This window comes from Netta rufina (genome assembly GCF_964035555.1).
Source record: "Netta rufina genome assembly, chromosome: 12".
NCBI lineage: Eukaryota > Metazoa > Chordata > Aves > Anseriformes > Anatidae > Netta > Netta rufina.
Genome location: NC_140135.1, coordinates 21,334,559 through 21,361,286, shown reverse-complemented (window position 1 = coordinate 21,361,286; position 26,728 = coordinate 21,334,559). Strand labels below are relative to the sequence as shown.

The 26,728-nt window shown below is 46.6% G+C and overlaps 1 protein-coding gene across 2 annotated transcripts in view; it reads left to right on the top strand.

Moving 5' to 3' along the window:
* Positions 1-26,728, top strand: part of AR (androgen receptor) — a 60,219-nt gene that overhangs the window by 17,440 nt on the left and 16,051 nt on the right. For both annotated transcript variants that reach the window (XR_014618800.1, XM_084294057.1), the window contains exons 2-3: positions 10,450-10,601; positions 20,266-20,382. Coding sequence is in view for 1 of the 2 variants with exons in the window: in XM_084294057.1 (XP_084150183.1) it covers positions 10,450-10,601; positions 20,266-20,382 (269 nt within the window). In the remaining variant the exon portion in view is untranslated. The remainder of the gene's footprint in view (positions 1-10,449; positions 10,602-20,265; positions 20,383-26,728) is intronic.

Sequence of the window (26,728 nt, the reverse complement as noted above, 5' to 3'; positions counted from 1 at the left end):
TTAAGCTGCAGGGTAAGAGAAATTCTGCTAAGCTCATGCTGCAAGTGGGGCAAGGTGTGGAGCCTTATTCCTACTTTCTCATTACAAAAGAATGTGGAAGGAAACCTGTGTCTGCTAGAATCTATTCAACTCACAGAAGGCCAATAAAATATAATGGTAGGTGGTGCACAGCTGTTGCTAAAGTCTTGGACGAGGCCAGATTCCCAGGAGAAGTCAGCATCAGGTGTTCACTGCATTGCTGAACCAGCTCCTGACAGTAGTTGTGTGGTCACAGAAAATCCAATTTATTCAGCCAAGTCAGTTCAAAGGCTGGTCATTCAAAGCTGAGACCTACTCAGAGCTGAAAAAGACAGAAAACCCAGGAGGCTTTCTTCCAACCTGAGTACAGAATGAAGCATGAGACTGTGCTATGTTTTGGCTATTAAATCTTGGAGAACCTTAGGGAAAGACGAGTCAGTGCGGTTCACAGTTTACAAATAAGTCTTACTTGGCTTCAGCAGTCAGTTAATTTGAAATACAGTCTGTTCTGACAAATTTAGTTCTGACTTACTGGAGGAACAATTTAAAATCTTCACATTTCTTTTAATTTTATAGACACATTTGAATACAACTTGACACATACCACAATTAAAACATTTACCCAGCTTCAGTAAATAAGAAATGTGCCATACACCATTTTCTGAGTTACAGAATGGGAAAACAAAAGTCGTGTCATTGCTTCAAATTATATATACATATTTGCTAAACAGGAGGTGGCTCTTTTTAACGAAAACAGCTGCCACGTCCTCTGTGGAGACATCAGTACAGCTCTGTTTAAAGAGAACACATTCAGTGCATTGCAAAATGAAAATATGAACGCAGGGAAGATTGCTGAATGCGTTCCTAGGGAAAATCATTCCAAAAGATTAGGTATACATCAGGTATTTAAGTAGAGGGCTCCTTGTCGCATTTGAAGGTCTGTATAACCCTGATTTAAGCCAGTCCACCTCGGTTCTCTTTCCATGGTACCTTAATGGCTTGTCCCGTTGGTCCAAGGCCTTGGCAGGAGCATGGAGCGAGCCCCGCTCCCGTACCTGCCCTTCTCCAGGGCACAGACACGCTCCCGCAGCCCCACCGCCCATGTAAGCCCGGTGGGGGGGCTGCTTGAACCGTGCTTGGTGGGTTGGCGGCCACCCCTCGGGCACTGCGTAGCCAGGGCTGTGCCGTGCGTGGGCTGGATGCGGCCGTGGGCACGCTGCGCTCCCCTGGGTGCAGCCGGGAGGCGAGGGGGGAGCTCCTGCTCTGCCCGGGGGTCTCAGGCTGCCGCTGCCGTGCTTCTTTCCAAAGCCAGCCTGGGCAGTGGGGTGCACCGTGCTCCTGCACCGCAGGGAGAGCTGTCGGCAGGCTGGAGAGGGGCATTCACCTTGCCTGAGCACACAGGTGAGCAGGGTGCCTGACTGTGGCTCTCACAGCGATCCTCCAGCCTTGCCAGCGCTGCTGAGTGTCGTATCATGCCTCTGTCAAGCAGGTGTTGTTTTCAGTTTGAGACATGATAGGCCTTTGTGGATTGGCCGTGGGATTTGTGGAGATACCTTGGGGACCAAGCGGCTGGTTTGCATCAGTCAGCCTTGCTGCTCCCAAGACTGCGTCCTGGGCCCGCCCGGTGCTGGCACCTCGAGCTGGGTGCTCGGCAGGCTGCCGCGAGCTCTTTTCCAGAGCAGCTCGTGCTGTGGGAACTCATCCGGGAGAGATTTTTGGTGTGGCAGCATGGCCTGTGCTCAGCTACAGCAAAGAGGAGAGATCCTTGCCAGTCACAGCACAGCAGGGTTCTTCTGGACAGGACCCCACAGGGAAAGCAGAAGTGCACAGAAGCGTGAGCACCCGGGGCTTGGCACTTCTTGCCCTGCAGCTGGCAAGTGTGCACGCCTCGCGCTGCCGCCTGCCCGCCTGCTCGGTGCACTCCTTGGCTCTGCTGGGGCTGGGGGTGCTCTGCCACACACATCCCTTCTGCTGCGGGGAGCGCTGCTGGCCCCTCTGCCACCATGCACAGTGCCACCAAAACATGCACCATGCTTCTTGCTGCACATTGCGTGTGCACAGCTCGCCCCCAAGGTGTGTGCCCCCCCCCCCCCCCCCCGCCCCATTTTTCCTGCACGTGTATTAATCTGTGAGATTAATACATTAATTCTGCCAAGGAATGAACATCACCTGCTGCTGAGTTTGATAAATTCACTGAACCTCGGTGTTGCAGAGGAAAGGCTTAATGTCCTCCTAGAAAGGCTGAGTGTTAGTCCGTGGTACTATGAGCCCGCAGTGCCTTGCCAAGCAAAATAACACTCAGGATGCTTCCTAGGGGATTTTTAAGCCAGTACTTCCTGTGGCAAGAGGGCAGCATCTCTCTGAGGATGAAACATATGGATCGGCACTATCGCCTTATTTGTGATTTTCTGTATTGCTGCATTTTCTTTTTGTTGGTTGGCAGAGGAGGTGGATTTGATAACTGAAGATTACGGTGTGTGTTCAACTAACTTAAAAATATTATGCAGGACAGACAGTTTCCTTGGGAAATAAGTAGGGCTCTCTGTGCACCAAAGAAACCAAGGTCTTGTCCTTGGAGATTCCAGGTGACTCCGTAGTCACCGGGATTATATGGTTACGGCTCTGATGACCTCAGGGCTCCTAGTCAGGGCTGAAGCCTGCTTGCATTGCTCCTTTTTCGCTTTTTGTCCCCTTCGTGTTAGTAGTCAGGTGAGCTCTTATCTTTAACTATGCAATAGGTTTATGCCTGTCTGTTTTAGTAGATCCCTCCTCTGCCTGGTGAAATCAAGTGTTTCATCTTCTCCTTTTATGAGCTGATTTATTTAACCTGCTCCCTGAGCTCACTGGATAGGGATGGGGCTATGAAGCAGAAGTGTTGCTCTCAGTGCTATGCCCAAAACGCAGGTGGCTGCCACCCGTGCGATACGAAGGCTGCTGAGGGATTTTACCCAGGCTTTGTAGCTCAGGTAGAGTTTACCTGCCTCATTTCACCTTTTTAATGTAATTTTCCATTTTCTGCTTCTTTCAGAGGGATGCCTGAATGGTGAAAGCCAATGGTTGTAGCTAGCGTCAGGAGCTTCCTCAGCTGTCTGGGTTTAGAGTGAACTCTGTCGGTACCCATCAGTAGGTGTGGGATGGTTCAGTTGGTTGAGGTGGCTTTTTGGTGTGACGGCGCAAAGGCAGTCCCACATAGCAAATGGCAAGTGTTTTCTGTGCAAATGAAAACACAATGGAAAAGAGCTGTGGGCTTGCCTGGGCCTTATTCCAGTAGAGGTAGGATTTCAGAGGCGGATAGGACCCAATGTGTGAACAATAAACAGTCCAAATCAGTAAATAAGGCATGTGAAGTTAAAAATAATAATAATGGTTCAGGAGATTTGTGAATAGATTTGTGCAGCTGGCCTTTTCAAAGTTATTTTTCCCATCCAAGCCGGGAGGCAGCCTCAACCAAGCTGCCTGCGTACTGCTGTCTCCACCAGCCCCACACGGTGCTGCGAGGAGTGGTTGCTCACAGGACCTTCTCTTGGAGGTGTGCTGGTTCTGCATGCCCTCTCCCTGCCAGGGGTGTTTGGAAAACCCATTGTCATCTGCTAATGCTTATTTAAATCAAAATGAAGATCAAGTTCCCATATGTGTTTACCCGGACGTGTCCTGTTGTTCATGCTGTGCACTATGCTCTGCTGTCTCAAAGATGCTATCTTGCCTCTCCGCCTCCAGTAGTTATACATGAAAACAAGGCATGGTCAGTTTAGAAACATATTCAAGGCTATTTAGAAAAAGGGAAATAAATTCAGTGTACAAAGCTGCATGTTTTTAGATTAAACTGCTCACAGCATTTTTAAAGATGGGATGCTTTAAACTTTCTGGGCAGGCCTTGTTATCAGAATCAGCACAGCTTGGTGGCGATGCATTAAAGATTCAGTGCAGCTCTGGCTGGAGCCAGCAGCAGTGAGAGGGGAATGTGCAAAATGACATAAGGCTCATGCCTGAAATGTACAATTGTGTTCTTAGCTAAACACTGTTCTTGCACACAGATGTGATTCATAGATTTTTGTCCAGGCATGAGCTGTGTAATTCCATTGACAGGAAGCCAGTTATTTTAAATATTTTGTTTGAAAATATCATGTACAGAAGATACCATTTTAAAAGCAGCATTTACTACTGATAACATCACGATATGTCAGACATGACATTAGTTGAAATGGCTGGGAAAAATTCTGAGTCATACAAATCTGTGTGCAAATGCACCTTCAGTTCATAGCTTGGTGTCCTCACGAGCATTTTTGCCGGACTGATTTTCAGGTATAGCACTGTAAAAGTGCAGAGCCACCAGCTGCTCTCCCCAGAGGGCACAGCACATGGTCTGAAGAGCATTCTGCTTGAGGGATTCACCGCAGAAGGATGGTCGTGGTGCTTGGCTGGGGTGCACAGCAGCAGCTGGGACTGGGCAGGCGAGACCTGGTTAGGGGTTTTCCACTGGCCAGCCCAGCTGGGTCCCAGTGCTTGCAAATCCAGCACCTCGTGCTTTAGTAGACTTGTTTCTGCGCAGTGCAGTTAAATCCCAGAACAAGTCCCAAGCCTCCTGTTGCAAACAGTTAAAACTATGCTGTTCAAGGAACGAGCTGATGCAATGATGAGATTTTGCCAACCGTCAAAGCACAGCCATGTGAAAAACAATGCTGTAGCTCATCATTTCAGTCTGGTGGGTAGTTCAGCTGCAACTGTGAGAGCAATTTTAGCATGGGAAATTTAGTCAAATGTAAGAGTGAAGTGGGTGGAAATTGTGTTTATTCAGTTATGTCAGACTGAAGGAAAACGGAGGGAGTATAACCAATATGCGTGGTGTTACATTAGCATGGTAAATTGCTTAACTAATTAATCTTGTCAGAGCAGGTAGGAATGGACTGCAGAAGCCATACCAATAAAGGAGCAATCATGATCCTTATGTGTCCCTTCCAACTCAGGATATTCTATGATTTGTATTACAGTGAACTTTAACTATGATTTATGCTTCTTCTGGGCTGTCCCAAGAGTCCGAAGCTCTGGGCACTGGGAGGAAAGGGCAGCTGTCCCTCGGTTTCTGCTGGGTTGGACGTGCCTTGTATGGCTGAGGTGGAGACTTTTTGGGGGAGTTATGAGAAGGGGTTGGCTTCTGTCTTATCCACAATTCCCTTGGTTTCCTGGGTGTGTTTTGAAATTGAGTCTGTTTGGTGAAATTAACTATTGACCAGCAAATGCTTGCCTTGCAGAGTTATAATTGCTGTTCTACAGAAATATTTGCATGCGGCTTGAGCTCAACAGACCCTGTTCATTTCCTTAAAGAACCCTCCTGAAATGACAGTAAAATTCTCCCTGTAACAGTAAGAGAGATAGCGAGGTTGTTTTGATTCTCCTCTGAAAAATGCTGGGTTCCTCTGTGAGCAGCTCTGACCTTGGCCTTCAAGTGCTGAACGGGGCTGGAATCTCAGCCCGACGTCACTGCTGCAAGTTGTGTCTGCATGCGCGCTGCTATCTCCCTTCTTTGGGTTTCTGAGGCAGCGTGACACTTGCCACAGATCGTGCAAACTACATTGGTGTGTTTTAGAGCCCTCCACCACGCTCTCAGCACTTACTTTCATCATACCTCAGTATTTCTGTAGCTGTGCGGGGTGGGTGACCTCCAGCAGGTGCTGGCAGGAAGCGTCACACGCTGAGTTCCACCCGGTGAGCACCCTGCCTCGCAGCCCTTCCTCCCTGCTCCGAGCTGCAGGCTCTGCTGGCAGCTCGGCACCCTGCTCGAGGCAAGGTGCAGGGACTCTGCCCATAAATCCTCCACTGCAGCCATCGTGCTGGCTCAGTACGGTGTCACTACAGACGTATTTTGAGAACTCCCTTAAAAGGTCTCTTGGAAACTGATTTGAAAATAGATCGTTAAAGGTGCCGTTGTCACAGCTCCGACCCTCTTACCCATCTTTTATGTTACATTTTTTTCTCCCCAGAGATGAAGAAGAAAAGGCAAATTGGCATCTTTTTAAAACCCAGAACATTCCCAGGCAAATCCTTTCAAGTCAGTGGGCAGTGACTGCTCACCACACAGGCGCAGGAGGGTGTTAGAGGTTGTGTTGCTCCTTCAGGCTCCAGGCTCGTAGTTCAGCTCTGTTGTCTTCTCCGAAGAGCAGCTGTTGCAACATCAATCTTCAGACATGATGGGCACTGGAGGCTAGATGCTTCTCTGGTGTAAATCCGCTGAAGGCAGCAGTGTTATGCTGGGGATGTGCTTGTCTCACAGTCAGGGTTAACCTTTAATGTATGTCGGTCCCCTCTAATTTCCACCTCTAAGACGGCAAGTAAGAGTGTGACTGGCCAAGCACTTCAGGACTCAAGTGCTTGCACAGAAAGTTGAGTGCCTGTTGGATGCTCTGCTGAACGGCTTTCGTGGGTAGGTGGACGTGTATAGATGGACTAGATACACGCATGCATGAAGGTGTATTGGTACTTGCACAACTTTTAGCAGGGAGAACCAGCTATTTAAAAAAGTGTTGTGTCAGTCCCATGGTACTCAAGCCTTAATTGCTAACCTACTTTGCGGCTTGAAATAATTAAGCCTCAAAAATACTCCAAGGTCTTTTTAGGTTCCTTCTTCTTTCGTCACAACAGCTGCTCCTGTGAGAGTCCCTTTTGCTTATTTCCCATCTGAAATACACAGTACAAATAACAGAGAAAGCCTTATGGAAAACAGATCATTAAATGAGATTAAAACTGCTGGAACCTAAAAAGATGTGGGATGAATAAGACATTCTTAGCAAAGCTTTCGTTTCATCCTGTTGGTTGTTTCTTAGCAGCGTTTGCTCTGTGGTGGAACCTACAACTGCGCACCAAGGCTCAGTTGGGTAGGATCCTTGCGTAGCTGCGGGGCGGAACGAAGCAGGTTGTGGGACCTTGCTATGCACAGGGCGGTGGGATCGTGCTGGGAGGGCAGGCAGACAGACAAGACAGGAGATGGTTGCTGCATCGGGACTTACCTAAACCATGGCTGGTATGTTGTAGCCAACTGTATGTAGGGAGGAGGCCTCATGGCGGCCTGCAGCTCCCTCACAGGGGAGCGGAGGGGCAGGCGCTGAGCTCTGCTCCCTGGGGACAGCGACAGGACCCGAGGGAACGGCATGGAGCTGGGACAGGGGAGGGTCAGGCTGGGGGCTAGGGAAAGGTTCTGCACCCAGAGGTGGTCGGGCACTGGGACGGGCTGCCCAGGGCAGTGGGCACGGCACCAAGATGCCGGAGTTCCAGGAGCATTTGGACAATGCTGTCAGACACAGGGTCTAGTTTTGGGGTGGTGCTGTGTGGAGCCAGGAGTTGAACTCGATGGTGCTTGTAGGTCCCTTCCAGCTTGGGATATTCCATGATCCTGTGATTCTATGATTCTGTGGTCTCCTCTATTTAATCAGTAATTCAAGAAAAGCCTTGGAAAGTGAGATTGTCAGGGAAGGATAGTTTAGTAGCATCTAGAGATGAGTCACTGATTCTGATTGCTGCTACTAAAAAGATGAAAAATCACTCAAAATGTTTCTTGCCTTAAGAACAGAGGATAAAATTGCTGTTCAATTATTAACCTACAATCTAGATAGAATCTGCATAGCTCTCATATGAGGAATATAAGATAGCAGCATTTTTGAAGCATACAAATGACAACAAGATCAGAAGACAGAGAAGAGCTTTGGTTTTGATCTCACCAAATAATTGTACCATTTCATACTTTACTTTTTAGATGAGGGGTTCATTAAAGACAGACATACTTCAACAAACACGGACCTTATGTATGTGAAAGGCAAACCGCACTGGTACTATACTAATAGAGCTAGGTTTTTGCTTGAAATTAAAGATCCCAATTATTTGTTTGTGTAATAATAGCACCGGTCCCTTGAGATCTGTCTGCGTTCTCAAGTATTTTTCAGCTTGTGGTGCAATTTAAAACAATCAAAATCTTCACCTGCTCCTGAGGACACGCTTTTTTCTCATTTGCAGCCTCTCTCTCCTCAGTCTGATTTGTGTCTCTTTGGAGGCTGAACAAAAGAGAACGGATATTCTGAACCAGTGAAGCTGCTCTTATTGCCAGAATTAAAATACCTAAACAAAAGATTATAACCAGGCAGCTGCTCTTAGCGAGCGTGTCGTTGTCCCTGTTACAGTTCTCCTCAAGGGTTATTGATCCTTCAGCTCTCCCACTCCAAGTATCTTCGCTAACGTGTCTGGGACTGCTGCGTTTAAGTGCATGTTGCAAAATCTCTCCGCGTTTGGGAACACCGTGACCTGTGAGGCTGGCCCAGGGGAAGGTGTGCGACAGCTTTGCCTCCCAGAGCCTGCCTCGGAGGCAAGGTGAGCACTGCGTAGTAGTGCAGCCAACTGCAAATGACTGAGGAGGTGCAAATTCAAGTGGAAAAAATGGTGATTAGGGCAGACAAATAACATGGATCTTTCCTTGGTCTGGCCAGCTGCTCTTTCTGTATGTCGGATGTCCCCTGGCCTGAGTCACATACAGAAGGGGAGAGCTGCCTGCAGAGCTCGGGGACAGGGGGCTGCTGGCTGGGACAGCATTCCCCTGCCCCGGGATCTCTGCTGGTGCTGAGCCCCTCGTTCCAAGAGTTGCAAGAATTTTCAGAAGGTTCATGATACGAGTTCAGGCTGACATCTCTCAGAGGGCTGTTTTCTCTTTCACTGGATTTTGGTTTCATCTGTTGTTTGTTCATCCAAACGGGACTTTTCTGAGTATAAAAGTCTTTTACAAGAAGTCCCAGCACTGTCACATCCACTCTTAACACAGTTTCTGGGATCTTGTCTTACAAGCATTCAAACTACACCAGAAACCAAAAACAGAGATATTTTTGACCAGAAAATTGCCGTGACCTACTGATGATTAGAAGTTAATTGCCTAGCCCGGTGTTTTTACACAAAGTCAGTTTTAGTAAATAACTTAAAACATTATTGCTTCCCACACTGCCTGGACATGCTGTGACTTGTAATTCCGATAAGCACCTCTCCTGTCACCATGCCTCTTGAAAAGCAGCTCCCCGTTACATCTGATGGAGCAGCTGTGTGGCAATGCACTGGCAGTGCCCAAAGGGAGGTGGCAGGCTCAGGACCAGCTGTCTGCAAGAGGCTTCGGGCGTGCAGGTGCATAAGGGAGATGTGACAGATGGGTGGCCAGGTAGGAGGGGGTCACTCGGGGTGTCCCCAGGTTGCTGTGAATGCAGCCTTTTGTCCCCTTTCTCAGGCCTCTCAGTCCTGGCCTTCTGTTGGGATCTGCTTGGGAAGGGCAAGGGCTGCGGGAGGCTCTGTGGGCTTCCCCTGCAGAACCTGGAACAGCTTATGTCAAACCTGGGGGTAAGGGGAAGTAGCAACAGGCAAAGAGGACTCCAGGCCTCCCTGTGCACTGCTAAAAGCTGTTTTCTATCCCCATCCTTGTTTCCCACAAAGCAGAATTACAATCCCAAATGGATCTTTCAGACTACAGAGCTGGTCAGTGGAAAATGTGACGCTAAATAATCCACACTGACCCACTTCCAGCATATAATCATAATGATTACATGTCAAATCCTGTATGTTTTATTTTTTGAATCTGAGTGGGGTTTTTTTTGGCATCCATTGGCCAGCTGGGCAGTGCTCTGCTCTGGCCATGGGGCCATTGTGGGGCCAGGACCCCAGTGATGATATTCCCAATGCGCTGCATGTGACTGAGGGAAGTAGAGGCACAGTACCTTTAGTCATGGGATGGGTATAAAGAGGAGTTTGCTGGGACACTTTCAGAGCAAATGCTTAATGTTTTCACCAGGGGCTTCTGAATGTGTTTAGTACTCAAGTAGATGAGGAAGGCATCCTGGAAAAAAAGTTCAGTCCTGCCATTGCTGGGGATTCAAAGAGGGAATGGGTAGGAATTTTGCAAGAAGAGAAGAGTAGCATTTAAGTCTGATAGGTCTGTAAAAATCAGTTTGTTTAAACTAAAAATCCAAAGGATAAAATCATCTCTGGTGGTGTGACAACAATGACCCTAACGGTGTTGGATCAAGTAGCTTAATGAACATGCAAAGTCCTTCTTTGATGTATAAGCCTTATTATTGAAGTCAAAATTATGTGAACACTGCAATAGACATTTCTTGTCATCTGCCCTTGCTGGGCTGTGCTGTCACCATGCCTGTACTTTGCCACACGTTGTCACATGTGGTATTTGGGGATGGTGGCAGGAGGGACATCCCAGAGTGGTCTTCCTGTGTGTTCAGAGCTAGACCTGACATAGTAATATTCTGCCTTCTTTCTGATCAGTCCTTGGTTGTCATGGCGCAGAAATCTGGGGGTTTGCCATCAGTATTCTGCCAAGTGCTATCTACTGTGCTCACCAATAGCTTGTCCTGACCTCATTTGCTGACACTTTCCCTTGTCCTCTTTCTCTTTACTCTGCAGGTTGGAGACTGGCCGCGACCATGTCTTGCCCATTGACTATTACTTTCCACCTCAGAAGACTTGCCTGATCTGCGGCGATGAAGCATCGGGGTGCCACTACGGAGCGCTCACGTGCGGGAGCTGCAAGGTGTTCTTCAAACGGGCGGCTGAAGGTAACTCACAGGGAGAGGAGGGACAATCACTCCCACCTCCAGGTTCTGGGTTTCTCCACTAGAGTGCTTTAAGAGCCAAAGGCTCCTGAGTTTCTCTTACCAGCAGTGAAGTCATTAACACATGGGTGCTGGAAGCATTGGCAGCAGCCTTGCTTCATTTGGGGAATCTGCTAAGCAAGGGGACAGAGAGATGAACAGTGGTGACAAAGTGTGGTAGATTTCTAAGATCTCTTAAATTTAGGAGGAACTTAAACATAAGGGAGAACATTCAAAGATAAATTGATTTCTTTGTTTGTAAACCCACTTCACAGTTTGCCAAAACACAATCCTTTTCAATTCTTGGTTATCACAGTGACCTGGTTAGACCTCACAGAAGTCAGTTCCTGCTTCTCCTTTCTTCTTGACCCTCAGGGTTGCTCTAAGGTCCCATCAGTGCTCCTGCGATCTCAGCCCCACAGGTCCATGTTTAGCGGATGCTTTTCCTCTCTTGCATCCCTTTCAGAGGGTCACTTACCTCAGTACCTGCAGAACAGCAGTCCTTCTTGTACAGCAGAGCCATCTGTCCATCAAGACCTGTGCTCTGACCTTGGTGTCTGTGATCCTTCTCCCCAGCCCTTGTAGAAGGAACTTTTCCTTCATGGCCAGCTCTGTTGGGCCAGGTTCTCCAGAGATAAGTGTGAACCCAGATGTCTGCTCTAGACATCAGGGTCTTTGCACTCTTTCCTTGGTAATTAGCACATAGAAGGACCTCATCCATCTGCTTCCCAGGGCTGGTGGGTCAGCAATGTCTGGTTTCTGACTGCAGTTAAGAGTCACGATTCCTTGGCAGCACAGTGAGGCTATTTACTGTGGAACTGTCCGGCTCAGAATGCCCCTGACTTGCTTTCTGGAGCGGTGAACCCAAGTCTCAGTTTCCCCTCACATCAGTGTCCACCACGCAGTGGCCGCACACCGCTGGGGTCTGCCTTGCAGGCTGCGGTCTCCTGGCAGAGGGCAGCAGCGTGGCTCCAGCTCCCGGCCAGCGCCGCGCATCGCTGCTTGTCTCTGCCTCGTCCTGGCGTGAACCTTCCCTCCCGCATCCTGTGTCATGGCCTGAGGAGAGCAGGGCCCAGGCGGGTGGGTGCTCACCAGTCCATCTGAGCGCTGCTTCGAGATTGACTCCAGCATTATCCTGTACGTTTCTGGAGTCTCATTTTCCTTCTTCTGTCACTCATGCCAGGAGTGACTCCTTTCAACTTGCCAGCACTAGTTCAGAGAAGAATCAGGGCTGTGCTACAGAGGACAATAACATCCTGTTGCTGTAATAGGACACTCAAATAATATTAATAAATAATGTTTGGCATCTTTTCCCAAGTAAATCATTTATAAGGCTGTTTCTGCTATACACCAATTCTGTGTAAGGCCAAATGAATTGGCTGTGCAGCCAGTGTAAATAACAGATGCTTGTTTAAGTCAGCAAGTTATTGTTGATTTATAGTAACTGGAGTCTTGGCTGTCTGTCAGATAAATTGTTGGTGAAATAGTATGTCATCTAACGAGTGCCAGAGCATTCCTCTTACATCGGGGTGGACTCCATCGTGTGCAGTGGGAGTCCAGCAGATGAGGGATGTGAGTTGCCTGGTGTGGGGAGGAGGATGGAGAAAGAGGGAGAAAAAGAGCTGGCAGCCTGTGCTGTTTGCAGTGTTCTTAAGGCATACGTTGTGTTGTCATTCCCTCTCTTGGTTGTGTTGCATTATGAATTTTAACAGTATTTACACCTCTTCCTACTTTCTAAGCTTCGAGGTGCTGCAGGGGGTTAGAAGTGTTTGGTTGCCTGGGATCTGGTAGCAGTTCTGCCAGATGTGATCCTGCCCGCAGCAGCCCTTTGCCTGTCCCTGGATGAGACTGTGCAGCAAATGTGCCCACAGTGAGGAGTGGGGAGGGAGCTGCCTCCTGCCGAAAATGCTCTCGGCAGCACTGTCTGGTTTTCCTTTGAGCAGATAAAAATGTAAATGAAATCTTTTGCAGTTCCAGATACCACTTCGTTGTATTTCATGGGACAGGCTTTGTTTGACAGACCAATAGCGCCTGCATAGTTGAGAGCTGTTTGCTGGCTTTCCATCAGAAAGCTTCCTCCGCAGAGCGTCCAGGTGCTGAAACATTTCCTCCTGGTCCGGTGCTGCGTCAGGCAGCGCTGCCTCTGCGTGTCTGTGAGCAGAGGTTTGCTGGTTTCAAACAGACTTCCTTCGGTTCCTTCCCAAAGGATTTTTATTTGCTTGTTTTTCTTTTGTATGCCTGGGAGATATTTCTGCATGGAATAAAATCGCAGTTCTGGGCATTTTTTTCTTAGTGATGGCAAAGGAGAGGTGCCCTCTTTGCAAACGGGAGGGCAGGCGGCTGGCACTGGTGGGACGTGGGCAGCGCAGGGGAAGCAAAGCTGTGGTCGTGGGTGCTGGCACCACACCTCCAGGCTTGGTCTGCAGGCAGCGGGGGGAAGCACGGCTGCAACCTCGGTAAATGGCAAGAGAGAAATTAGAAACCAGGTGGCTGGGAAAGAGGAAGGAGCTGGCGGCTTGAAAAGCCAGGAGGCTGTGGCTTCCAGCTCTTGTAGACAACAGGATTTAGTCCTTGGGGGGCTGCAGCTTTCCACCAAATCTGCAGGTTTGTTTCTGTTTGCTTGTCTTCCCTGCTTCCTTCGCTGTGTCCTTCATGCAATTTCCAAGTTCAGATATAATTTAGGGGGGTGTTATGCAGAAATTGATGGGAGGCAGTTTCTCTGGATTTAACCTAGTGACGGGGTGGAAGCTGAAGCAGAACTTTTCACAGTTTTGTGCGCAGCAGTTTTCAGCAAGAAAATGTAATGTAAATGCATGTTGTGTATTGAATAATTAGATCTAGTGAGTGTGGGATTTCATCTTACGTTACCCTGAGGTACATGGATAGCATCTTTATTTTGTGGAATAAACAATAAATCAGACTTGTTTATACATATTGAATGTAACTGGTGATTTTCCAGCCAGACATTTCCTTCCTAAAGTTGAGGAGTAATTTTGAAAGCTGATATTTCAGTGTGTTCTTATGTTTTAAAGTCCATAAAACATATCTTTGAAAACCTTAGGGCACTTTGGAGACATTTTACAACAGCAGATTGCAAAGCTTACCCAGTGAGAACAGACATCCTTCTTCTGCCTTTGTTTCCTCTCTGTTGCTGGTATCAGCGGCTTTGGAAAGGTCGGAGAAGCGTGTACTGTGAGCTGAAGAGCAGCACAAACAGATCACCTCAAAGGGAATGGGGAATAACTAGACACGTAGGTTTTTGTTTTATCATATTATTTGCTTTGTACGCTATTGTACTTATTTGGTAATAATTCTGGGATATTTAGAAAGGTTTTATAGATGTACACTGACTTAAAAATAATCAGAAAGGGATAAAAAATTAAAATGAAAAGTTTTAACATTAAGTCCTCTTCCATTTTGAAACATACGGAGGATTCATGTAGTGTTCAGTAGAGCAGATGACTCCTTCTTTGATAAAATGTTTGATAGATTTTTTTAATTTTTTATTTTCCTGCTCAAGTCCAACCAGTTCTTCCAGAATGATTCTGGAAGAGTTCATAGAAAAGACATGAATATTTTCCTGATCTGCTAAGGTCAGCTGTTTCATTGCCCAAGCTGCCCAGGTTAAACATAGGCAAGCTCTAAAACCCATCGTGCAGGTTCTCCAGCTCTGATGTGGACTTGTTCACTTGCAAGGCTGTCAGCCTCATTTTTGTAATCAGAACTGGCATTCGTCTCTCCCTCTCTGCCACCCCACCTCGGTGTCCAGGTGCTGAGGAGCCCACAGGGGCTGGACTCATTGCACCAGAGCGCTCTGCTGCACCTCTGCTGCTAGGGGCATTTCACAGCCTACGAAGGAGGACTTCTCTTCCTTCCTCCTTCTTCTACAAAACAAAGATTTGGCGAAGAAAAAGTACATCCACCCATACAGATTTTAATTTTCCCAATACAAGTAGGAAGGACTGCAAGTTGAAGTGAACTGCTTTCAAAGACCATTACTATGTTTTAAAATTCTTTCTTCTCCTTCTTCTGGCTGATCTGACAGCATACAAAAGACCTGGCACAGGCAAAAGACTGAAGCCTTAAAAGTCAGTGGAAAGAGAAGAAGGTGGAATAAGCAGACCTTTGAAATCACAGGTGCTCCTGGCACAGGCTGCCTCCCGCTCTGTCTGCCAGGTCTATTGCTTTTCTCTCCCCTTGCCTTCTGCAGACAAGTTCCCTTCGGCCCCGTGCCGTGGTGCTTCTTTGGGTGCCCAGGGCCACCAGCAGCAGCGCTGCTGCGTGTCACCATTTGGTTTTGTTGCCAGAGTCAAACAATTAAACATCATTTAATCCAACAAGAATCCAACATTTCTTGCTGGACTTAAGCATCTTTAAATATAACCTCTTAACCTTGCACAGTCCAACAGTTGTTTGATTTTAAAGATAGTCATTTAGCCTTGGCTGGCTCCAACCTTCTTGCTAGATCGTCTCCTCAGCTGCAGCCTGCACATATTAGTTTGCCAACACCTGAAACTTCCATGGTTGTCTCTGGCTAGCTAATGTTTTCTCTTCCAGACCACTGTTTTTGGTTCCCTGGAGAGCTTCCCTCTTGCTCTGCCAGCAGCCAGCCTCCCACGGAGAGCCAGCATGCCTTCCTGGCTACCCCAGGCTGCTAGAACTGCTGCCCTGAGGGAGAAGAGCTGGAGAGTCCGTGCTGAAGATTGCACTGTCACAATGGAGACAGACTGTTTTTGTTTTCTTCTTTCTTTTGGTAAATATAGGTGATTATTAAGAACACTACTTTGCAAAGATCACTTATTAATAGTGACTTATTATTAGTTCCTGAGAACTTAACAGCTGTGCCATGTTTGATTATTTCTAATGGCAGCATCAACTAGGGACTCCAGAGTGGTTCCCGTACCAAATCCGCCGGCTCAGCTTGTGCCGTGTTCCTGTTTGTGACAGCAGCTGGTAGCAGAGCTTTCACAGGAAAGCACCAGAAGCCCTGTAATTACATGATCCCCTGCAGGATTTGTATTCTCAGAAAGTTTGGCCTTTTCCCCAACTATTAGAATTTGGTTTATGCAATGAAATATGAGGACCTCTCATCCAAGAGGTATTTAATGGATTGCCACATTCACAATTGTAAATCTCAGTCCTTATGTTTGTACAGATTACTTTGCTTTCTGGAAGAAAAAGCTACGCTAGGCACAAAAATTCATGTGACAACAGGCTTTTAGCTAACTTGGACTGAGCAACACATCTTTATCCATAAATCTTAATTTTTAGTTGAGACTGGAGAATTGCTGTCCTTGTACTTCCTCTGCTTGTGACTTAATTGCAGTCTTAAGGGATGAGCACAGAAGAACTTGGTGATGGCAGGAGCATCTTTCTGCCTGGCATGAACTTGGAAAAGGAGCGAGCCAGATCTGCAAGGGAGGCAGTGGTACAGCAGGGCATTGTGGTGCAAGGCAGGGAACTACAGCTGGAGAGGGCTGATCTCGTGGGACCAGCTGGCCTTGGGTACCTGGGCTGATCTCATGGATTCTTGTGGCTGCTTGATGTAGCAGGAGAGTACTGAGCACCTTTATAACTTAATTTCTCACCTACATGTATGCAAGCATATCTGGATCAGCAGGGAAGGGGAGCACTCTTCTTTAGGCATACACCTGAGGCACCGTCAGATCAGTAAGTATATCTGAGCCTGACAGGCTGCCAGCATCCCCCTTGTACGGAAAAGCTGCCTGATTGACTTTGCAAAGAACAGGGCTACTGGGTGTAATACGAGAGTATGGTTAAAGTTTAGAACTGTATATACAGGTTTGCAAGGTGAGAGGGCCTGTGCTTTGCAGTCATACAACGTAGCGTCTCTGGTGTATTCTGGAAGGAGAAGGAGAAAAAAATCGTTCTAGTGTTAAACTCAATAAAACAAAAAGATAGTGCATTTATCTTAAATAAAGAACAGTCGATTGCAAACATTTCAGCTTGTTCTTAAATGAAGAATGTAAAAGATCCTAAAATTAAGAAAAAAAAGTCTTTGTATATGCAAAGCTACTTAAGGTAGCCGAAATCATGGTGTTCAATCCACTCTGTTGTTCATGGGGCTTTTATGGTACCTTCTTCATACATCTGTGCTGTGCTCAGGTTATACAGCGGCTCATCTCCATGTCAAATATTGCACAGTCTCAGCTGGAGGAGAAGGGAGAGCGACGTGTACACAGGTGCAGACAGCAGAGGAGCCTGTGGTGTGGCCGTGTCTCCGTGCAGGCTGAGGGCGAGGAGCCCGCGTGCCGGGGCTTATCCCTGCGGTCTGGGAGGACAGGCAGAGCCCGCCCGGGGTTGGCTCGGGACACTGGGCTTCGCTGGGGCAGCGATACAGCCTGGAGGCTCCCGGGTCTCAGATTCACTTCACGAACTGTATCCTCTCTTGGTGTAAAAGTTATCAGGATTTTGCAGTAATGTAAAGGAAATCTTTATGTCCCTAGGAATTTGAACAAGATGAGTGAGCAGCTTATTCTCATACTGAGCAGAAGCGATTCATGAATAGTCTTTGCATTGCCATTTGTTTCCCTTTTTGTTAATGACTAACATCTTAAAATAAACAGTGCCAGGCTATGTAGGTACAATTAACAGAAAATTGGTCCCTGTCCCAAAGCGTGTATCTTGTGAACCAGGAAGTAAGCCCTCGCTATTTCAGCAAAATCACTGTACCGTGACCATTGGGCAAGTTACTGACGCACTTAAAAGCTCGCATGCATCTGAGCCTGTCGGCAGGTAGTAAAACCGTAGTAGAGATTCTTTTAGTGGGTGCGTGTTGGTTTCCTGTGATCTGGGAGCAGCGGCAGGCGCCAGGGACAGCAGATGTGTCTGCGTGAGGAGCGGTGCCGCTGCTGCAGGGCGCCTGGGAAGCAGCTGAAGTCTGGGAGGGCTGGAGCCCGATCCCGGGTCCTGCTCCAGTGCCTGGGGCCAGCAGGCAGGGCCCTGGCCACGACGCCCTGGCCACGACACCCTGCGGGTGGGTGCAGGAGGGCTGGGGCACGGCGGCTGCGATAGAGCAGTGCCTGACCCTGGGGCGTCCTTGTGGGGCGCAGGCTGTTTCTGTGCTGTGCTTCCTCGCCGCAGCCCTTAGCAGGAGAGGCTTGACCTTTTTAAAGATTTTGAGCTATTATCATTCCAAAAATGCTGTAGTTTAGACTAGGGAGGCGAGATAGGGAGGGAGCAGGAGCCGATGCATGGGCAGGGCAGGACGGCTGTGCGGATGCTCCCAGGGGCAGCCTGGCGCCCCTGGCCAGAGACCGAGCTGGGGCTGTGAGATGGGCTGGGGGCTCCCTGCAAGTCCCAGCCCCGGACATGTCACACATGTGGGAGTTTTGACAGGCGCTGGGGCATCCTAGTGTTAGATGTTGTCATGAGACAAGAATCCTTCAGTGAAACTGGGGGGGAAGAAGATAAAAATCAGCTTAAGATTCTCCATGCCAACGCCTCAGAAAGTAGAGCATCCATTCTTGTTTGATCTATGCGCATAAAGAGGTCAAGTGGGAAGAGGATGGCCTCAGCACCTGTTTCCCATAGCTCAAAAATAACTCCAAGTAACCCACTTTCAGCTGAAGTTGCGTATTACTCATCCTCCTCAATGAACTGCTGAAAGGGAGGATGGTGCTTGTGTTTTGTGGGATTCTGTGTAATCTCTGCTTCTGAGGCCTTTCTAAGTGTCCTTAGCACTGATAATGAGCAAGTGGGGGGAATAAGGAGAGGCGCTGATGAGAATGGTATTGAAAGTGTTTAGCGAGGTGTCACATGCTGTAGGTAAAGCACACTCACCCCATTATGTCTTCAGTCTTAACAGCTAAGGCACCGGGATGGTGTAATCAGGTTTTAATGGGGACAGTTCTCAGACGTTCATGTGCGGTATTGTTTCAGACCTTTGGCATAGCCCTAAGTGCACACCAGTGAAAGGAGTTTGTTGTGACACCGAGCCTTATAATGACTTTTATGTAAGGCTGTGATTACAGGCCGCAAGTACAACCTTGCAGATGGAGGTCAGTAGTGCTAGCCAGAAGACACAGACAGGCAATGTCACAAGTCAGTGGGCAGGGAAGGAGCGGGGGGGACTGTTTGTGGGCTCCTCCATCACCATGAGTGCAGAAAACAACGGGTTCTTTGGAATTCGGAGAGCAATGGTGAAGCAACAAGTGATGCCAACAAGTTTTATGACTGTTGTGTTAGAATAATAATGGTGAAACTCGATGTGGACTGCTTTCTCATTTAGTATAGTTTTGAAGAAAGGCGTACAGCTCTATTATGTACTGAGACTGTTTGAGTTTGGCATGGTATGAAGAACATCAGACAAATCTTGATCCAGTGAACGTGTTTAGACTTGATAAGAAAACAAATTATGAGTCAAGAAGGAAAGTTCTTTCTTGGCATGTGTAGCAAACGAGGCAGTAAAGAAAGTGAGATGAAATCTGGATCTCTAAAAGCTGCTCTCTAAGCAAATGGAAAGGTGAATCTAAGATACAGTTAGGCTCACAGTAAGTAATTTCCTCTGAAGTCTCTGTGAGCACCCCTAACTGTGCTGCTGTACGAGATCTCACTAACCAGCAGGCAACAAGCCTGGTTAGTGTTACTGAGTGGCACCAAAGAAATAATTCAGCCCCGAAAAGCACTGTGAAGGGAATCGTGGCTGTAGAGGGTAAGCCACTGTCTGGGAACTAGATTCTGCAGATTACAAAGATGTGCAACGCAGGAGTATCCAAGCAGCTCAGCGGGGTGAGCTGCAGTGTTTTGAAAGCTTTCTGGGGGAAAAACATCTTTTGTTACAGCAAAGAGCCAAGCAATAGGTGAACAACATTCAAAAAATATAAGAATGAAGCTATCCATGCCTAGGTTTCTTGGTTATGCTTCATTACTTTTTAATTATTATTTATTGACTACCTCTACTGTGCTGCACAGTACAGAGCAATTTTTCTCCTCTAAAAAACAGCCTCTGAAATGTGCACAGAAAGAGGTATGGTGACATCTCTCATACAAAGCTTGTATATCTGGCAATGAACTCCTTTTGCAGCAGCAGATGAACAACTGTGTTGTTTTTTTTTCCAAAGGATATCAACTTCCAACATAATTTTTTTCTGCTGGGGGCTGACCTGGGAAGTCAGCACTGATGTGGTTTGTTTCTTTTATTTTTTTTTCTTTTATTTTTTTCTTTCTCTCTCTCTCTTTTTTTTTTTTTTTGTCTTCCTTGGCCAAAAGGCAGTTCCAGCTGTCCAGAAGCTTGCTGCAGGCAGTACTTCATGCCTTCAGGGCAGCAAGCCTTTCTGCATGCAGTGAGCGGGGCAGGGGGCGCAGGGTGCGCTCACTGTCTGCTGGCCCCGAGCAACCCCAGCAGCCCAGGAGGAGCCACCTCCGAGTTACGTGTGCTGGCCTTCAGCCTCCACACTGGGGGCTGCTGAACTGTGAAACAAGAAAGGTGATTTTTGGAAAAATATCCCCAAATTAAGGTGGAAACATGAACTGCAGCAGTGCTGTTGGCTGCAGTGGGAACCTGGTGGATGTTGAGTGATGCTGAGAAAACAAGAACCCATTTCTGCTTGTGAATCTGCTCTGATTGGTACCCCCCACGCATCACTATTTCCTCTGATGTTTCTAGGTAAGCAGAAATACCTGTGTGCCAGCCGGAATGACTGCACCATTGACAAATTCAGAAGGAAAAACTGCCCATCTTGCCGCCTGCGAAAATGCTACGAAGCAGGGATGACTCTCGGAGGTACTGTATGGATAACAGCTTCTGGTTTCTCACCACGTGTGTGGGGCATCCAGGCTAATCGTGCAGATCACTGATGTACTTGGCACATTAATAGTCAGTAAATGTGTGAAGAAATGAGGCTGATGGAGCGTAATGAGATTCTGGAAACGTATGCAAGCTTCTAATACCAAAATTGTGAATTTCATTGAACTTGTCTTTCCATTTCAGGAAGCATCCTTTTCCTTGATTTAAAACCTTGTTAATCTGAAAAAATGCATTGACAGCTGTGTAAACTGGATTCTCAGTTGTATCGAAGCCTCTTTGAACAGCTCACTCCCATTTTAAGATGATTTTTCAAAGGCAGAATTAGACAAAGGCACGTTTTTTTTCTTTATAAAAATATAGCCCCAGCATTCTTCTTCTCTACATAGGTGTTGTTTCTTTGTCACCAGTAAAAATCATTATTATAGTTTGTTCCAAAACATGTAGTTTTACCAAAAGCTACATGTTTTTGACACAAAGCCTACATCCAAAATCTGAGGCTTTCTGCTTGAAACCTAGAAGCTGCAATCTAGGTTGAGCCAAACTATTCTTGCGTTCATACAAGCAGGGCTATTTTGCTGCCTGAAATGTGCTAGACCTGCCTTTCTTCCTTTCTACCTCACAAGCAGACCGAATTTTAGCATACCATTATTTATGAGTACCACTGGATGGCTCATCTTTGAGTTCATTTGATGTGAGTGAGAAAGAAAATCCCCTGAAAAATGGGGCTGGTGGAGCTGACCTACCAATAAAAGGCCTCTGACAGCAGAGCTTGGGGGAGTCAGTCACCGCAGGGCTTGGGTTGGGAGGGACCTTGAAGATCAGCCAGTTCCACCCGCCTGCCATGGGCACGGCTTGTGCCATGGGATTAGGAACATGTGAGAGCCCCTGGCAGCATCACTCACGGCACGGAGAGCTGGGGAGCGCCTGGCTGGATAAGTCAGCTTTTTGGGTTAAATGCTTCCACAGCTGCTGGGGTGTGCAGTACCGTGCGGAGCTGCTAGGCTGCTCTAATGTAATCTTGAAGAACGTGCTGCTGAACAGGCTGTGGTTTATTGCTCAGCAAGGAGCACTGATTCCAGTTTTATTTCTTCCCCAAGAGGGCTCTTACAGCTCCAGGTACCGACAAGTACTTACAGCCAGCAGAGCAGGAACCTGCCTGCTCTTACAGCAGCGGGCAATAAATCGGATCGAACGATGGCAGCACAGCTCCTGGCAGGAGGGGCAGGTGCAGACGTGCAGCACTCTCATTCCCTCCTGCTCACAGGCACTAAAAGTGAATGCCAACATCTGGTGGGGTGGCTTTTCGCTGCTGCTGCTTCTCCTGCACCCTCGTAGGCTGCTGCAGCGGCACAGCTGGATTTCAGAGCAGAGAAATCCCCCTTGAAGTCAGAGGGGATGTACATCAGTGCAGCCTTCCTCTGTGGGGCACACTGACAAGACGAATGCTAGGACTGAGAGCACCCCCCCCTCCTTCGTTTTTTTTTTTTTTTTTTTTTCCTTAAGCTTTTCGGGTCGCTTTGACCTGTTCTGCCTGGTCTGTTTTACATTTGTTTTGAATGTTGGTTTAAAGGCGATTGTTAAAAACATGCATGCTATGAGTTTGTCCACAGTTATTTCTCCCACAGTAGAAAGCCACAGCATTTGAAAACACTTCCAAGCTCCAAAGGGTTGGTTTTAACCGCCTGTTAATTACCAGTCACTCGTAGGGTATAATGGAGCTGACCGTTACCAGCATCCCTGCGGCTCTGCCTGTTTTAATGGTAGGAGGAGGTTACGCTCAATGCCTTATTTAGGACTGTCTGCTTAGGCACAGAATGGCAATATTTTGAAGCACTGCATTATTGATTGAGATCACTCTGACCTGAAAACTGAAATCCATTAAACAGAATCTTCTCTCCCGATCAACTCTGTGAAGCCAAAGAGAGGGAAAAAGTTAAAAGTAAAAAAAAATAAAAAAGTGATAATGCCAGTTTCATTTGCTCGTTTCGACTGGTGCACTGCTCTCCGTCTCCCCTGTTACCTCTCCGTGCTGCAGTCCCAGACACCTGCGTGGTTTCGCGGCTTTGTTGCAGCCCAAACACCCAGTGCCCGTGCTGCTGCACGCTCAGGCATCTGCACACCTCTATCCTGTTCCACCCCAGCCCCTGCTCACCCAGCCAGGACCACGTGCACAGAGCTGCAGAGCTCTGTTTTTAAGGCACCTCCTGTTCTTTTGCTGCCAGTGCATTTCAGCCTTGGTGTGCAAGGTCCCGCGGGCTGTTTCTGTTCTGAGAAGGGAGCGCGTCTGCCCTCGGCCGAGCTCACAGCAAGGCTCAGCAAGGCTGTTGGGCAGCGCAGCCAACACCTCTGCCTTTGGCCTCAGGACTGCACTTGGCGTTGTTCCTGTCTTGGGCAAAAACTCCCACACACGTAAAATTCAGTTCACTGATTGCAGGGCTAGAAGACTGTTGTAATTAATACCTCTCGATACCCTGTAAAACACGAGTCATGCCTGTATTTAGTTCTAATTCAGGTCAAGTTACTGCACTTAAAGTGCAGTTCATATCTTTTAAAAACATTAGATACAGATGTATTAATTCCCTGCAATGGAGATGCTGACACATTTTTTGCCAAGCTGTCACAATGGTTAATTACGTTTGCTGCTGTGATAGATGTTCCTTATTTTTCATCTTGTCTGTCCTTGATTTCCAGGAGCTGTATCTTTATTGCAAGTATGCTTGCATGAATAAAGAAACTACTTTTATTGAATTTCTGCTCCCTGCATTGAGTATTTGTTGGCTGTGATTTAATAACCCTTTAGTCTTCTTCATAGCCACCTAGATAAATTTTTTTTTACTTCCTCTCTCCTGAGAGTATTATCTAGTTTTTGTTATTTCTATGACTTCTGCAGTTTAGCAACACTTCCCCTGTATGGTGAACATCTGATCACAGTTTCCCAGTTTCAGCAGCATCAGTGCTTAAAAGCAGTGGCAAGATGCCCTTCGTGTCAACATTTTCCTCCTTTACTGATGGGGGATCCCGTTATTCTGTAGCCACTGAACCATGCAGCCAGCTCAGACTTTTTCCCCCGAAGAAGGAAATACTGGTATCTTGACAGGATCTGGTTTTGGCAAGATATATATATTGCCTGATGCCATTTTGCCCAAAGCTGACATCAGGCTGAAATACTCAGCCCCGAATTGATAAGATTTCTTTGTCTTGTCTTATGAAAAAGTGTTTCCTTCCAGTTCCTCAGAACTTCCCAGAGTCCTTTGTGAAGGATCAGTACTGGCAACTCAGAGATCCTTGGCCAATTCTTTGAAACTCCTGGATGAAAGTCGGCCAAGTTACGTTGCTTAAAATGTATTTACCTTCTATAATTGCTGTATAATGGACTCCCTGGTCATTTTTGCAATTATGAATATTTTATCGTGATATAATTACATCATCTAGGCTTTTTTTTTTTTTTCCAAATATATAAAATTCATTCAAAGTGAAAAATTAAGCAGAATTTCAGATGCAATGCATGTGTGACTTACTGTGTGAATAACCTGCATGATGAGGCTTCCTGACTGTTATATGCCCTGGTAAGAGCAAAGCAGGTAAACTTTGTGCTTTCAGTCCTGTTCTGGGGTTCAACCCACCTTAGCGTAGAGACTTCTGCCTAGCTTGGCTCATCCTCGAATAAAAGTGTAACAGATGTTTTTAATGAGGAAATTAATTTTAAGTATCTGTTTCTGCCCAGCGTTATCCAGGGAGTCTAGCTAATGAGCACTGTAGATTTCTAAAATTAAGAGAGGTGAATCCCATATTAGATGTTTGTAATGCTTTCAGAATATTTCAGAAACATATTGAAAGAGACAGCTTTTCCCTCTATTCCTCTATTTCCTGTATTTTCCATTTTTATTTCTAGTAGCTACTGTGTAGTAGCTACCAGCAAAACAGACTGTTGAACAGGTGAAACAAAATTAAGACAAAAGTGTGTGTATATATATATATAAAAGCTGTGTGTGTTAGGAGGTTCAGATACCTGCCTGGATCCCAAGATTTTTAGATTAAAAGTAAGTGAGGATTCCAGTAAGACCATTTCAGGAGCTGAATTTCAGGGTACAATGAGTACAGCAGTTAAACAACCTAGAGAAATCCTACCATAAGCCATAGATTTTCGAATCTATATAAAGTTACTCTTTACCCCTGAAGCTTCTCCCCTTGTAGCACTCTATCTAGAAGTATTTCAACGATCCATGGAAAAATTGCTCCTGAAATACACAAACATAAGTTTCCTCTGATAAGAATAGTTATTATCCAACTTCAGTGCTATCTGATGGAAAGTGGTTTTGTTTACGACTGCAGTCTCAGAGCCAGCATGGTTATTTGTTCTTTTCTTATTTCACTCAATATCTTTTGATTTTAGAGAATTAATTCAATTCAATTCAACACAAAAAAAAAAAAAAAAAGAAAAAGAAAAAGATTGTAACATTTAAACCAGGATATATGTGTTTTCTACAGTTCAGGTTTGCCGTTTTAGCTTTATTTCTGTTCAGGTCCTTATTGGCATGATTATTCATCTTTGGAAGATACGGCTAGGTTGTTTTTATTTATTTATTTATTTTTCTAAGCCAGGTAGCTTGTATTTCCCACCAGCACTCCCGTCATTAAAAGTCCAGTGCCAAGTACATCTATAAGATGTGGTTTTGCCTCACATGGAGTTTGTCCTGATTCCTCTATCCTTTGCTAACAGGAGGTGGTTTAGGAACAGGGGGCCAATGTATTGTGCTGGTGCATTTCCATGTTGCTTGTCCAAAACAAAAGCCAAACGCAGCCCTCAGGACAGCTGTGCCATACCTTTCCCAGGCGATCTGCTGTCAGAGCAGAGTTCGAAAGGAGAGCATCAGGAGTCAGTTCTTTGCACTATCAGAGATGCTTAGAGAAGTGAGAGAGGAGAGGCTCTGATTTTCTGTCTGGCCTGTGATCCATGCAAGTAAATGCAGAACTACATCACACTGCATTGTAGCCTTGTTTTCCTGTTGCTCTCTTTTATTTTTATTACTTCTTTCTTCTCCTTTTTTTTTTTTTTTTTTTCAGAGCAGCCTGTCTTAATTACAGCAGATCATCCAAAGTGCATTACCTAAAGATCAGGATTTTGAATTGATTTACAAAGCTGCTCTTTAACTTGACATTTTTATGTTTCACTGCTTATTTTTCTAATTACGGCTGAAAGGAAATCTGAGATAAGTATCATGTAATGTAGGAGCCAAAACCCCAAGGACAATTGGTTTGATGTTATATTCTCTGCTTGAATTAAGCGATCAGCTTTTTTTACTCTAATTAATTAGAGTTTTTTGTAGTCAGTGAGGTATGAAAGCAGTTCCTTTCTGCAGCAGCCTGCCAACCTGTGTTGTGCTGAACACAGTCATGTAGATACCAAATTAGATAACCACTAACTCTCCAAGAATTTTGAAGTCATGCATCTGAAGCTCCTGGTATACCTTGCAGGGAGATTGGCTTTTATAATTAAGAGTCAGCTGCGCGTCAACAGAGAGACTTCGTTATGGTGACAAGGGCACATGTCCATGTTGGGCAGTCCCGGCCCCACAGGCTCACTGTACTGAAGTTCCTTTTGATGCTGGCCAGCAGACCAAGGCTGCCCTCACTTGAGACTTCTCCTCTGCAGAGGGCTAGCTGGGAAAACTCCAGGGAAGCAGCTGTGGAGACACGGGCTTGCCTTTAGGTTGCTCTTTCCCTAATGTGTTCATGGAGTAGTAGTCCAGCTGGGAATGCTTGGCTCAGGGCAGTACGTGCTGCAGGAATCCCCTGCAGGGAGAACTTGCTGCCCAGAAGAGACCTTCCCACTCCTGCAGTGAGTCTGTAAAAGTGGTTTTGTAGGGTGAAAGCCATCGCTATGTGGAGAGTGCCCTGGCCCTTGGGGCTGGGGTGTACATGTCCCAGCTGCCTGAACTTGGTCGTGGGGTGGAACGATCCAACTTAGAGTACTTAAGTACATTGGCTTTTTTCCCCAGAATGTGACCACATACTGAGTTTATTTGCTTGGTTTCCTTCCCTTTTTAACTGCATGTGAGTAGTTGTTTGAAGCAATTTGCCTCTTCTCTTTTCCCCAGTTCTTCCTCTCCATTTCTAACTGGGACTTAATGTGAGACCAGTGACGGTTGAGGGTGTAAATGATGCTTGTTTTTTTCCATATAATATTAACGAACAAATGTATTTCCTTGAGCATTGTATACTCCCTTTTGTCCTTTAATGATGCCTGTGATGCTAGGGCACTCACTAGGCTGCATGCACCACCTGTGTCACTGCTGCTGGTCACCATTCTCAATTTTGTTGT